A 13419-nucleotide genomic window follows, 5' to 3' on the forward strand; every position below is an offset into this window, starting at 1 on the left:
ATGCTACTGAAGAGGAGCTATAAATGTTTTGTGATGTTTCTGGATAAACAATGTAATGCGACAGCCAGAGATTCTTAGAATCATTAATTCTGTTATGATATATACACACTAAAATACTTAATCTGTTAAAGGAAAACAATCTTGGTATCTTAATAGGACATTGACTGGTGCTATTTCAGACTTTGATTTTTTTTTTTAAATAAGTACTGAATACTTTTTCCCAGCATTTCACTTTCCATGGATAGAATCTGCCCAAAGAAATTTTAGAAAGACTTGCCTATTAATTAGGCATTTTGCTGATGCTTGATTTTGTTTCGTGCATCAGATAATCCATCCCTTTACCAATATATTTTGGTCCCTATAGTATGTTTTTATGTGCCTTATCTGGGTTCCAGTTGTTTTAAGACATGGTTTATTGATCTTATGTGAAGCATTGTTTACTTGTTTTTCTCTCCTGAATCTTAAACAAGCTTCCCCTCAGCACAGATCTTCAGTATCTTGAGTTGTGCATGGAGCACTTCTGGACAGAGGAAGAGTTCCTCTAGGAATTCCTTCTGAAAGTGATAGCAGAAGTAAATCAGGGAGTAGTGGTGTGTCCTTCACTCTGCCATGCTGGCCAGGACCTGAAGCACACGGGGAATCCCCTGGATTTTGGGCTTCTTCTTATTCAATTGAGATGCCACTGTCTGTGGGAAGATACAAAAAGCATTAAAAAAAAAAAAAAAAAAAAAAAACAAAACATAATTTTCCCCTCTGCTTCCTGGGGCCTCCTTCTGTAGACACTGCTAATATTTTTCTTAAGAAACCTTTGTAGGTTGTTGCTTCAATTCAGAACCAGTTACAAAGATGTACAGTATCAAAAAAATAATTCTGTAGAATATGTTTAATGTCAGTCACATTTTATTTTTAATTGAGTACAATTTGTTTTAAATTTACATTCAAACTGGAATCTTTTGGGAGCACCAGACTGTTTTGTTTTGCTGGAAAACACTAAATTTTTAATTTAAACTTTTCTTCCTTAAAACAGTTCAATTTTGTGAAAATGTTTAGTATTTTTGCCTGATACAGAATCAATTTTTTTTTCAAAACATCAGTACTGTGCAGATGTGCAATAAAGAGCAGAATGTGTTCTCTCTCTTTTCTTTCTTTCTTTCTTTCTTTCTTTCTTTCTTTCTTTCTTTCTTTCTTTCTTTCTTTCTTTCTTTGTTTTTCTTTCTGTCTTCTTTGGTTGCTTCTTGGAGATGCTTTATAATATATTGTAAAGGAACGAAATAGATTTATTCCCTTGTGCCTGGTCTGTGGACTTGACCATTTTGCTTTTTTTCCAAATTCTTATTCATGCTGTGTTCCTCTCATCCCCAAATCCTCTTTTCTGTTGGTATTCATCTTGTTTCCTTTCCCCACTCCCCATTTCCCCCAGGACAAGGCTGTTGAGTTGTTACATTTTTAATAGATGTTTCTTCATCAAAGTGGTCCTCCTGAACATAAAGAGACCCTAATTAGAGTAAGACGTTCTTGTTTGATTAAGTGCTATAAGGGGGAATAATCCCTATTAGGTTTGTTCAACAGGGAGAGGTCTCCCTTGCTTTCTCTAGAGCCAAGGCAGTCCTAGAGGTGATAACTTTCTTCTGCTGTTATTATGTCAGGCCTGTCACAGGAGGACATGGATGCTGGGAAGCTGTCTGACCCTGAAGAGTAAGAAGTTGGATTGAATTCCATTTACGAATTGTCAGACTTCATTTCTGTTTGATAAAACATGATCTTTACATGGCATATTGCCCCATATGCAGTGTTCATTGTCGTCTCTTTAAAACAGTAAAGAAAGTACTGGAAGCATTATTTTAGGGTTTCAAATTATTATCTCCCACCTGATTATCCTTAGCTCAACAATTCTGATATAATTCTGGAGTTACCTCTTGCTTTCCATCAAAGATTTAATGCTGACCATAACAGCAATATCTCATTGAGAGTTAAGTACCTTAACCAAATAAACTACAGTGCTTTTACTATTATGCTAAAAATACTGTCCTATATAAGCAGATGTAGGTAATGTGTCAAAATTTAGTGACATACATTTTACAATGGAGCATCATGGTCTATATTAATTCCATTTTCTCATTACCAAGTTCATAGTTCTCAGCAGCAGAACACCCAATCTCTCATGCAGATAACTATGCGAAGTTTTCAAAAGACTTAAAAAGCAAATAAAAGCATAACAAATCCACTGTTCAGTAACTTGGAGGACATTTATTTAAAATGTCAGTATTCACTTGCAATTATAATGCTAGTAGGGCACTCTGTTTTGTCACTATTAGCCAGTTAGTGCTAAGCCAACCAGGAAAATGAACTTGAAACTTGGAAAACACTTGTTTCTGTATGCTAGAGTACTCATACAGAATGGATCTTGCACAATACTGTAGGCTTTCAAACTCAGAATTGTTATGGGAGGAGGAAGATCCTCTCAGAAGAGAATTTAGTGGTGCATCTGCTTTTTGTTAACCAAAGCCTCCTAGCTAGCTCATTGACTGATGTTTCTTGAAGAGGAACTCCTATCAGACAGAGAGTAAAGGGAAATAAAATGGGGTTGCAGTCAAAGTACAAGGTCAAGGCTAATGGGAACCCCAGAATCACCCCCTTCTGTAGGCCATGGTGAGACATAAAACAAAAATATTCTGATGGATACAAAATCCACTAAAGTTTGCAATGGAAATAACCATAGGGGCGAGGATTTAGGGATGGGTCAAGGTTGCAGCCTAATGTACAGAGAAAATAATAGATTTGCCTGGCAAGAAAACAAAGAAAACTATACAGTGAGGCCTGAAGCGCATAACGTTTTAATAAGAACATCATTGAGTGCACTGTGTGGATCATCCTAAACATGTCCAAAGAATGTTATAAAAGTAGCATGACTTTAAATGGAAATGCAGGCTTTATGGAACAATATTTCAAAGTTTTCATCTGAAGCAGACAAAAATATTCTGAAGTACGCATGACTCACAAACAGCAGTAGGCCTACAATAACTCACTATCATATAACACAGTTAAAGTAAACCCATTCATAATTTTTAAAATGTGCCTAAAAAAAAGTGTCATTGTTATGCAATACATGTACTACAAAGGTACTCATGAGATTCATGCATAGATCAGAACTTCATTGACTTTGGCATTACATGAACATTGGTCGAAATCTTAGTGCCAAGGTAGGTTAAATATGACTTATTTCAGGAACAATTTTTCAAACATTTTGATATAGCCCTAGCCCAAATTATGCCTTTATTGTGAAAAACACCGGGGTTGTAGTCAATCTCAGGAAAAAAAAAATCTATTCTGTTCTGTTCTGTTCTGTTCTGTTCTGTTCTATTCTATTCTATTCATATGTATATATAGGTGTATATCTATAATCTTAGTAGTTTGAGACATTCATATTTTAAGAAAAGTATTCACTGATTCATTCATTTCACACTTGGCTTATTTTAAATGTCTCAAGGACCTCCTTGAACTTAGGGAGCTTTGGAGTCTGGGAATGCTGTATGTAATATTTGTATAGAAAATCATAGAGCTAACTTGTGCTTGTAATGGTAGCAATTTTTTTAAAAAATCTAACTTCTTTTGTTTAAAATTGCAGTAATATCATTTGTTTACATCTCTGAGCCATTAAAAAAAAGGGGGGGAGGGGAGGGTCAAACCTCCAAGGTCTCAGTTTTACTATAGATCCTACTTTTATGTTGACATTTTCAGAAACTAAGCTTAAAATTACATTTATGCACAGATTTTGAGTTATTAATAGCATCACAGCAGTGCAGCAAGCAGAGGACTTAATCTTTAATGGGATTCTTCATCCAGAGAAGGTGAGCGTACATGAAGAAGGCACCACCTCAGCGCTGCATGGTTACTGTAAAGAGTAGCATCATCCTAGGAGAAGGTAGCAGATTTTCGAGAATGTTCCCACAAGGTACTGCAAACTGTGTGAGGGAAAAACAGGACAAGTAGGTGTAGCTGGCCACTTCCGTCCCACCCATCTCTTCTCTCTTGTCCATACACCACCAGTGTTTGGTGAAGGATGTGCGGAGTATGCTGTTCAGTCTGTGGTGTGGTGTGGTGTGGAAATCCAGATGTCCCCTACCTGAACTACAGCAATCTTGTTACAGAGTACAAAATCCTTTCAAAGATGGGTATGATCTTTTTCTGTGCCCCAGGATCCTCTAGTAATGAACAAGTTCAACAGGCTTTATGTCAGAAAGCCAAACCAAATTAATGGTTCCAGGCCCTATGCTGGTGTAAATTCTCCCTTAACACCAGTGTAGAAATACAGCCAAGAGCTATAAAACATTTTCATCACTGCTTGGGCCGTACTTTGACTGTTGTGTCCAAAACCAATATTTTAAACATGGCGTGAGGAATAATTCAACATATTAATTAGATAACATCGATATAAAATTTTGCAAACTCCGTAAGAAGGAATAATATATTTTTTCTGTAATAGCAGTTATTGGTATTTTTAATGATCATGCTGTGTATCATTTGATCATATTACATGTTGTTTAATGGACACCTCATTCCAGAGCAAATGCCTGTTTCAACTCATAGAGTGATGTCGTGGTATAAATGAGGGGTCAAAAACTACAATTCACAGAAAGCAAACAATAGAGGGTTGTGGTTTTTTATGTTCTATTTTAGTGAAACTTTTTTTTTTCTTCCCAGTTTATGTAAAGAAATTATGGTCTAGAGAAAGTGAGAATCAGAAAGCATCAGTAAGACTGCAGAAGATAAGGATGACAAGGACCTTACTATTCACTTGCTTATTGACATCTGGTTGAGAACCAATATAGTTTTTCCTTTCTCAGCTACCTGCTTATGTAGATGACTAGCTGCATAGACTACCTTGTTGACAGAATCAGTGTAGACATTCTCAATGTGGGCACTGAAGACAGATCAGTACTGTGGTTGAGGTCATAATTTTCTTGGTCTTTAGGCAAATAGAGAGAAGTGTGCACAGAAAAGATCCTTTGCTCTGAAATAGTAAGGTACTTTTCTTCCTTTGAATCATGAAGCCTTGTTCTGCCTTCTTGATGCTATGCTTCCCACTGGAGTACATCTCTGGACTCTCTTCATGTAGTCACTAGTTGGTAGATTTGATCTGACATAACTTGCCTAGCATCATGCATGTAGTCTGGGAACAAGCCAAAATAGCTGACATAAAATCACTGAATTTCCTATCCCCATTTTGCACTGATCATTCAAAACTTTTTCCACCTGTGGAAAAGATGTGTCAGCTCAGTAAGTATGCCCATATTTTTAGTATTTGAGTATTTGTGAAACTAAAGACTGGCCATATATGCACCAGTCTTGCGCATATATGTGTGACAGTTGCCCCATATATGTGTGACAGTTTTTTAGTCTGGTAATTATAAGCTGTGTAAGTTAACCATCCAGGGAAAGGTGGAAAGTCTATCTAACAACAATGAAAGAACTTGAATATCTGAGACAATTCAACTAGAAATTGTAGTGCTCCCATGCAGTCTACGTTACAGAAACACTTCTGTGACTCAGAAAGGAGAAGACAAGCTACAAACCAAACTCTGTTGATCCCCTCTTCTACCATGACGTAATTTGATGTGACCAATAGAACCAGACATGCTATATTAGCCTACAGTACAATAAATTAAAAAAATAATAATAATAAAATGTGATTTTCAATAAAAGAAATACGGGAAAGGGTTCTTCAGACTTGACATCGGGTGTGGAGATTTTCTCATGAACACAGACTAGCTTTCAGAGTTTGCCCTAGTGTACCTGCTACTAGTTGTTATCGACTGTGCAGTTCAGTTAACATCTCATCACATTATACCACAACCCCCCTTTTTATAAAAGCAATCAGAAGTTAGAATTTTAGCTATGGTAGAGACTCACAGCGTCATTTTCCAATGCACATTAAGATTACTTTTAATATGTCTTTGGCTCCGGTAGCCCAGGCTCTCTGGGGTTAATGGAAAAAGTGGAATTTGATATATTATAAACTGTTTGCTTTGAAAATCACAAAGACAGTAATGTATTTCATTAATATTGCATTGAAATTTTGTTTTGCTGATTACTTGGACACATTAGATGATCACCCCTGAGCCTGTGAGAGTTTTAACATGCCCCGTTTCAGCTTCTTGTCTGCTGGTACCTGATACCTCTCTTCATCCCCAGGGGTACAAGCAGCAGATACTCAGGTGTTTATAAGGGAACAGTAATAGGGAACAAGTGTCATAGCAACCATGGTTTGGAAAGCAGAACACAGGACTTCCCATGAGCTCAATATTGTGAATTACTAGTCGTAACACTGGAGTGATCGGTAACTGTATGCTGTGGCATAACTTGATATGGGAAGTTAGGAGGATATAAGTTGTTTGTTTGTTTGTTTGTTTGTTTTTAGGAAAAATAACAAAAACATCAGGTTCCATAGGCCAGCTTTTCCATGGTAAACCCTTCCTGCTCTTTCACCAGGGTCCTGAATTCCCATCTTCAGAAATTAATCTAGATGTCCACTGAACTCATTGAAATACTCTGTTCCAGTTGCCTTTCCCATCAATTTGCCACAGTGTATTTCCTTTTGTTTTCACTTAAATTATAATTTATTGTTTAAGAAGATAAATTCTTCTCATCGAAAAGTAATGATAACCTAAAGGAATCGATTTATTTTTCATTCACCCAGCCTTCATCCTGGAACACTGATGAGCTGTAATACATTACATCTCATTGCTGCAGGTTTCCATATAGTTAAACTTTCCTTCTGACCCTTTGACTTGGGACAAGTTTTTGTTTTAATCAGAAATGCAGATTGTATCACCTTCTTCTGCACTTATCTTACATCAAGGACATTTCATCTTCCATTCTTGGAAAGCTAAGTTCTCCATAGCTTTGTAGCTACTACAGATTATTAATTTTCCTTTATGTTTGGCCAACCCAATATGATGCTGTGTTGTGTAAAACGCAGTGATAGATATATTTTTTTTTTATTCTTTTAACGTAGCATTTTAAAAGAGTTTTGGAAGATGCTGAGACATAAGATAGAATGGGTCATTCACATATTTTGATTTCATCTGGTTAATCTCCTTCATTCCATCCTTTTGGCAAAATTACTTCTATCCCCCTATAAGTGTTGTTGAGACACTGCATTTTGCAAAAACATATGTCCTGTCTACACAGGGACACATGAGCAGGTTCTCCAAAGCAGAAGCTCTTCTCCTCCAGGATTGTGTGAGTAATGGGTGCCTGAGGAATAGTCTGAAAACAGTTTTAGCATATAGTAATATTTCTCTCATCCATGCTCTTAGCCTGCAGCAGTCTACTGCTCAGGCACTTTCTGGGCCAGAGATTGTATCTTTGTGTTTGATAGCCCTAGTTAGATTTTATCCTTCATGAATGTGCTTAATCACTTTTTGATCCCAGTTAAGCCCTGGGTGTTTGCAGTATCTTGTGGCAATGGGCTCCACAAGCAACTGTATGTTACATGACAGTGCCTGGTTTTGTTCATTGTGAACCCTGCCATCTACAAATTCCATTTCTTGTTTTGTGACTCTCGCATTACAGAAAACTGTGAGCAATTGTTCTTTCTCCATCTTCTCCATGCCACTCATGGCTTTACAGAGATTATTGAGACAAATTTTATCTTCAGTGACACAAAGTTGACACAATACTGAACTCAAGTTGAGCAACTTAACAGAGAATTGAAGGTGTAATAAATGTTATTCTGGACATTGTTTCAGTTTTCTGAGAAGACCTGGTAGAATTACTTAAGAACTTTACACATGAGCCCCTCTTGAATTAAGATGAGCTAGAGCACTGTTAAAGTGAAAGGACATTTCTTTAGTTATTGCATATAATCTGCTCTATTTCATAATTTATTTTCATAATTCATAACCTCTTGTGCTTGTTACCCAGACTGACTGTGAAAATAATATATTTCTCTTCTGCAAGTGGCAGGACTGATGATATTTTAAGAGGAGACACTGACTTTGTCTGCAAGGCCAGGGCATGAAAGAAATGAAAATAACAATTATTGATTTTTTCTTGTGCTGCAAGAAACACTTGCCAGCATTTTATGAGGAGGAGAGAGCAGATGTTCACCAAGAGAGGAGAGGTTTTCAGTTTTAGCAGTAAGACGTGATAGTCTTTGCAGAGAACATTTCTTTGCAGTTACATCATCCTGAGATGGGGAAATAAGTCAGAAGACCCAAACATAAATAGTGGAAAGTACCATGAAATGCTGTAATCCCTCAGTATCCAGGAGGATACATTCTTTGTTAGGAGTGGGTAAAAAATGGGTGAAAAGTTGTAGCTTGATCCTCTCTATAGCTCTTTATAAGTACGTTAAAGGAGGCTGTAGTGAGGTGGGAGTTGATCTGTTCTCCCATGTGCCTGGTGACAGGACGAGGGGGAATGGGCTAAAGTTGCACCAGGGGAGTTTTAGGTTGGATATTAGGAAGAATTTCTTTACTGAGAGGGTTGTTAGGCACTGGAACAGGCTGCCCAGGGAAGTGGTGGAGTCACCATCCCTGGAGGTCTTGCGTAGCCACACACAGAGTCTGTTTCTTCCACATCTCTGTAGGTTGGCTTCCCTGCCTCCACCCACACCCTCCTGTTCTCTGTATGTAAGCATATCCATTTGCTCACAATTGTCAGGCAACACAGCTTTGTGTTCCCATGGTGGCTGGACAGTGGTAGTTGACACAGTGACCAGAGCACGGTATTGAAAGTTAGATTTTCATATGGCATATGGCAGTTGCATTGGCCAGTTGCCTTTAGCTTGATAAGCCAAGAGCTCATGTCTGTAGCAATAATATTAATTGCCAGAAAGCTGGCTTTACATCGCATGGATGGATGGGTGGTCAGACAGATAGACATGTGCAAACTCTTGGGCTACAGCAATCAGCTTCCACAGAATTACCTACTACATCCCAAGTTTCTTTCTTAAAAGAGAGGCTGCCATATTAGACAAGCCTCACAATCTCCTAATGCCTGCAAAGAAAGATGTGGAACATACAATGCCAGAGAGTGATCAAACTTTAGCTAACTTTGGCATTAGATGCCCTGCTTCAAGGCTAAGACATGATGATTCTACTTGAAGCTTGATGTTTGTTATTAGATGGAAACAGTGTTCAAGATCTGCTTACTTGGCACCTTTCAAAGTAGTAAATTAAATTAACAGATTAGTGCTGAAAGTGATGACAAGTGGAATGATGTTGTGTTTTCAAACGTGTAGCATCTTATACATGGAACAATGTGGCAGTTTCTCCTTAAGTGCTTTTTTGGAGAACGATATCACAGCTCACTGATCTGGCATAGTAGTCTCCTCCCTGTGGATAGTTTGCACATTGCAGAAGCTAATTCACTAGGCTTTCTGGTTTACATTCTATATTGCTAGTAAACATAACTAGTAAACTTAATACAAGGCAGGGCTAGGGAGAGCTTGCTTGCATACACTGACATATAGAAGTAAATACTTAAGTCACAAAAAGGATTCATAGAAGTGCAATTCTAAATAAAAAATGAACTATTGTAATGCAGCTGCCTTCAGGTGAGTGTAAAAAAAGTATATCTTTGTATCCATAAAATGGTAGTTTTTGCAACATTTTTATAGCTATAGTAAAGATTTTAAAATGATAGCATATTAAGTTAAAACTGGGATCCTTTTAAACATGCCATAACTTTAGCTAGATTGAATATAAAGGTATTGTTCACCTGCAGTGGTAGTCTGCTTAGCACATGAGCATTTTAAAATGATATGTATCGAGCAGCACTGCAATTACAACATGCACATCAGGGATGAATCCTGCAGGATGCTGATATCTGAGAGCCATGTAATACTTGCATTTATTAAAGCATACACAGAAGGTATACCTTTGAAGCACCCAGAACCTTTAAAGTTTAGTCAGTGTACTCATGTTTTCCTTCATTGATTCTACTTGGGAAACACCCTTTAGCCTTGCTGAGAGTTTGGAAGCAACAGCAAAAAGGCACTCTACCTCTCGTTGCTGCTATTATGACATAGCTGTAGATGCTTGGATTCAGCAGTCCAATAAAGATCAAAAGAAGCTCACAAGTGACTGACAATTTGTTTCAGGCAGCCTGAGAACTGCCATGTCAAGCCCCAGGCTTCACTTCAAGAAGGTTGTGGTGCACATGCTTCATTTTAAGCATGCACCTAAGACAGCCCTTAGTGCTTTTCTGAACCAAGTAATTGTTGACTCAGTAACCACTGATCATTAATAGAAAAAGAAATGTGCATGTAGAAAAATTGCCTTTGGCCAGGCCCTGACCTGTGTTTTTGATGTGGCTGAACTGAAATCTGAGTTGAAGGTGCTCTTGGACTAGGGATAGAAGATGCTCAGCCTGCCACAGGTGATGCTCAGAAGATGCCTCTCTTTGTTGCAATGCCATCTGGCAAGAAAGCACCCCTTCTAATACTAGTATTGGTATTTTTGCAAAGAGGTTAAATATTATTGTCACAAAGACTCTGGCATTGGAGGTAACTTTGGCTAATATGATAGACATTGACAGTGATAGAGGTGGGACACCTCTGGACTTCTATTAGTGAAACAGTACTCTGCCCAGTGAAGTCTTTTGCCTTCAGGGACAGAAATGGACACAGCTTCAGGCAAGGTGATGTGGGAAGAACACCAAAGAGCCCTGTATTTTGTGCATATCTGTAAATTGAATTCATGGTAAGAATTACTACTGATGAGTCAGTCTTGCTATGACTGTGAAGAGAGGCAGCTAGGTCTGTGATGTTACAGATCACTTCATTGTGAATCCATCGTTTGGTGGTCATATGTCATAATCGTTGTAGAGGTATTTATTGTACTGAATGACTCTAGAAACCAAGCACAGAGTTCTACCACAAGCACACTGTGCTTCTGTAGCAAGGAATGATGGGAAAGATTTGGAGAGTGATATTTTTAATTGCTTTTTAAAATTCTCTTAATGTGGGATGTGACAAATAAGAAAAAATAGGGAGACTTATTTTATTGTTTATAGCTTTCATTAATTTTTAAGGAATGAGTCAAAGAAATTGCTGAAAAGAACCAATTGTAGAGACTATATGATGAGCAGATCTAAGAGCCATTTCAATATTTAATGAGACCAAAAGCCTCTCATCACTAATCATCTTTTAATGGCACTTGCCCTTTGGCCGTGTGTATGTGACTGCCTGTTTCAAAGGGACTAACTTTTCTGACTTTCTAATGAAATACCTCTCAAGACAGGAGTAAAAGTGGTGATTTGGAGCTGTTTGGTTGCCATGCCAGCTAGTTTATGATGAGGTGGGAAACCGAAGCTTTGCTTGCATCTCAGCAGGTTTGTGAGTTATTTCAAACTCTCCACATCATTGAGTGATTTCTTGGTCAAAGATGATTAAAAACGTTAATGAACATGGCTGTACAAAAATTGTGTGTATCAGAGGGGTAAACTGTATCACAGAGACAAATTGGCCTGATGGAAAAAATCTCTAAAAAGTACATATCCACTCTGTCAATGGACTGATGACATGTATGTTTTTAAGTTAGACTGAAAGCTGTAGGAGTTGGATCCCCTTTTGAAGGGCTCTAAAATCTGTAGAGCAGCCAGTAATAAGTCAGAAGCAAATCCACAGTGCAGTCAGGAATTAAACTTGGGAACCCTGCCTTTCACCTAATATCTCAAAAAACAAAACAAAACAAAACAAAACAAAACAAAAAAACACTCCTCCCTCACTTGCATGGCATCTCAGACAGAGGGAGGAGAAGTGCCCTTGTAATAGACTAGGTGTGAAAGTCCATGAAAATTTTGGCATGACACTCTGCTTTTATGGAATCAGTAGTGACAGTTGACTTGTGGCGATGTATGGGACAGGACTGAGCTCTAGAAGCCATAGCTGTATTTTTGGTATGCTGCACTAACACCGAATTGCTGACAAATAGCTGGAAACGGATGTTCTGAGTGATTTAGAAATAATGTGAACCCTGACTGAACTTGAAGTGGGTCTTCCTTCCATTTGCCGTTTTTACATGAGAACAAGGAGGGCATTATTTATAACAACATATGTAAAGTCCCACAAGGAGAAATGATATTTTGAATTGACAGAATCTTGAAAGTGCAAATGTGGTTTTATAACTAAACACATTTTCAGACAGGAAAATGAGAATTAATCAAAAGTTAGATGTCCTTGAAGAAGCTTTCCTTTTTTCTCACTTCCTTGGAAATATTCACAGCTGTCTTGATGTAAAAGTAATCAGAATGCCTATATCACAGTAGCTGAGCCAGTTGTACTATTTAAAAAGTACTTGAGTGGATTTCTTTATTGATGTGATCTGGTCAGAATGGGACATATCAGGAAAAACGAATTTTTTATAAACTGGAAATAACTGTTTTATTTATTTAAATTATTGTTAGGTAACTGGACTTTAGGAAAGCATTCCAGGGGAAATGAAAAATGTTTTAAATGATTTTCAGAATGGCATTCTTTCCGTAAGAAAAAATAGTGAATTCAACATGAGTTGATTTGAGATGGGAGTCCAATCTTAATTTTTTTTTTTGTTATCAAGGGAATATATCCAAAAACCTGAATATTTTGTAAAACTATGTAGGACTGGGTTGTTAATGTGGGAAAAAATATTTTGATGCAATGATTAACTTCGGAAATTATCGACAAACAGTGTTGGGTTTTCTTTGTTTGTTTGTTTTCAATCACAATAAGGAGATTAAACCATAAAGAATTTAATTCTACTGTGTCAAGCAGTCAGACCACTGTGGATTTCATGTGGTATCACTGATTTTGTAGAAAAAAATATTCAGTGCAGATTTCATTGCATGAATCTTTTTATAGTTTCCAGAGTCTTAAAATGGAGAGTAAAACTAGCCTAATTTGAAGTGGGTTGCTAGGCTTGAATTAGTTAATAATTTTATAGGATATTAGTTCCTTGGGTGAAGGGTTCCAAGTAAATGTTAAAGGTGAGTTCATATTTCAGAAACAGTATCTGTGGAGATTCTACTGAAAAACCTATCACAGTAGGGATTGTCATTTGAGGAGAGGAGCTTGGATCACAGCTTCCCAGCTCTTAAAAGCTCTGGGTAGAAAATGGCAATATATGGGAAAAATAGAAACTGTATATTTGCGTAATTTAACGTCTTGATACTCTACCTGGTGAGGGTCTTGAAGAATTATTTCTGACTCTTTCATTTGTTCTTCTCAGGTTGGGGGTCACACCATGCTGCCCATTCGCTGGATGCCTCCAGAGAGTATCATGTACAGGAAGTTCACCACAGAAAGCGATGTCTGGAGCCTGGGGGTTGTATTATGGGAAATCTTTACCTATGGCAAACAGCCATGGTATCAGCTCTCAAACAACGAGGTGTGTATAATACATTCTCAAATTGCCTAAGAGAGGCTTGCATTGA

At 37.6% G+C, this 13419-nt stretch overlaps 1 protein-coding gene across 4 annotated transcripts in view; it reads left to right on the forward strand.

Moving 5' to 3' along the window:
- Positions 1 to 13419, forward strand: part of NTRK2 (neurotrophic receptor tyrosine kinase 2) — a 201554-nt gene that overhangs the window by 181739 nt on the left and 6396 nt on the right. For all 4 annotated transcript variants that reach the window (XM_038170542.2, XM_038170543.2, XM_038170545.2 and 1 more), the window contains one exon: positions 13215 to 13373. In XM_038170542.2, coding sequence (XP_038026470.1) covers positions 13215 to 13373 — 159 coding nt within the window. The remainder of the gene's footprint in view (positions 1 to 13214; positions 13374 to 13419) is intronic.

Source organism: Anas platyrhynchos, chromosome Z (assembly GCF_047663525.1).
Source record: "Anas platyrhynchos isolate ZD024472 breed Pekin duck chromosome Z, IASCAAS_PekinDuck_T2T, whole genome shotgun sequence".
Classification (NCBI taxonomy): Eukaryota; Metazoa; Chordata; class Aves; order Anseriformes; family Anatidae; genus Anas; species Anas platyrhynchos.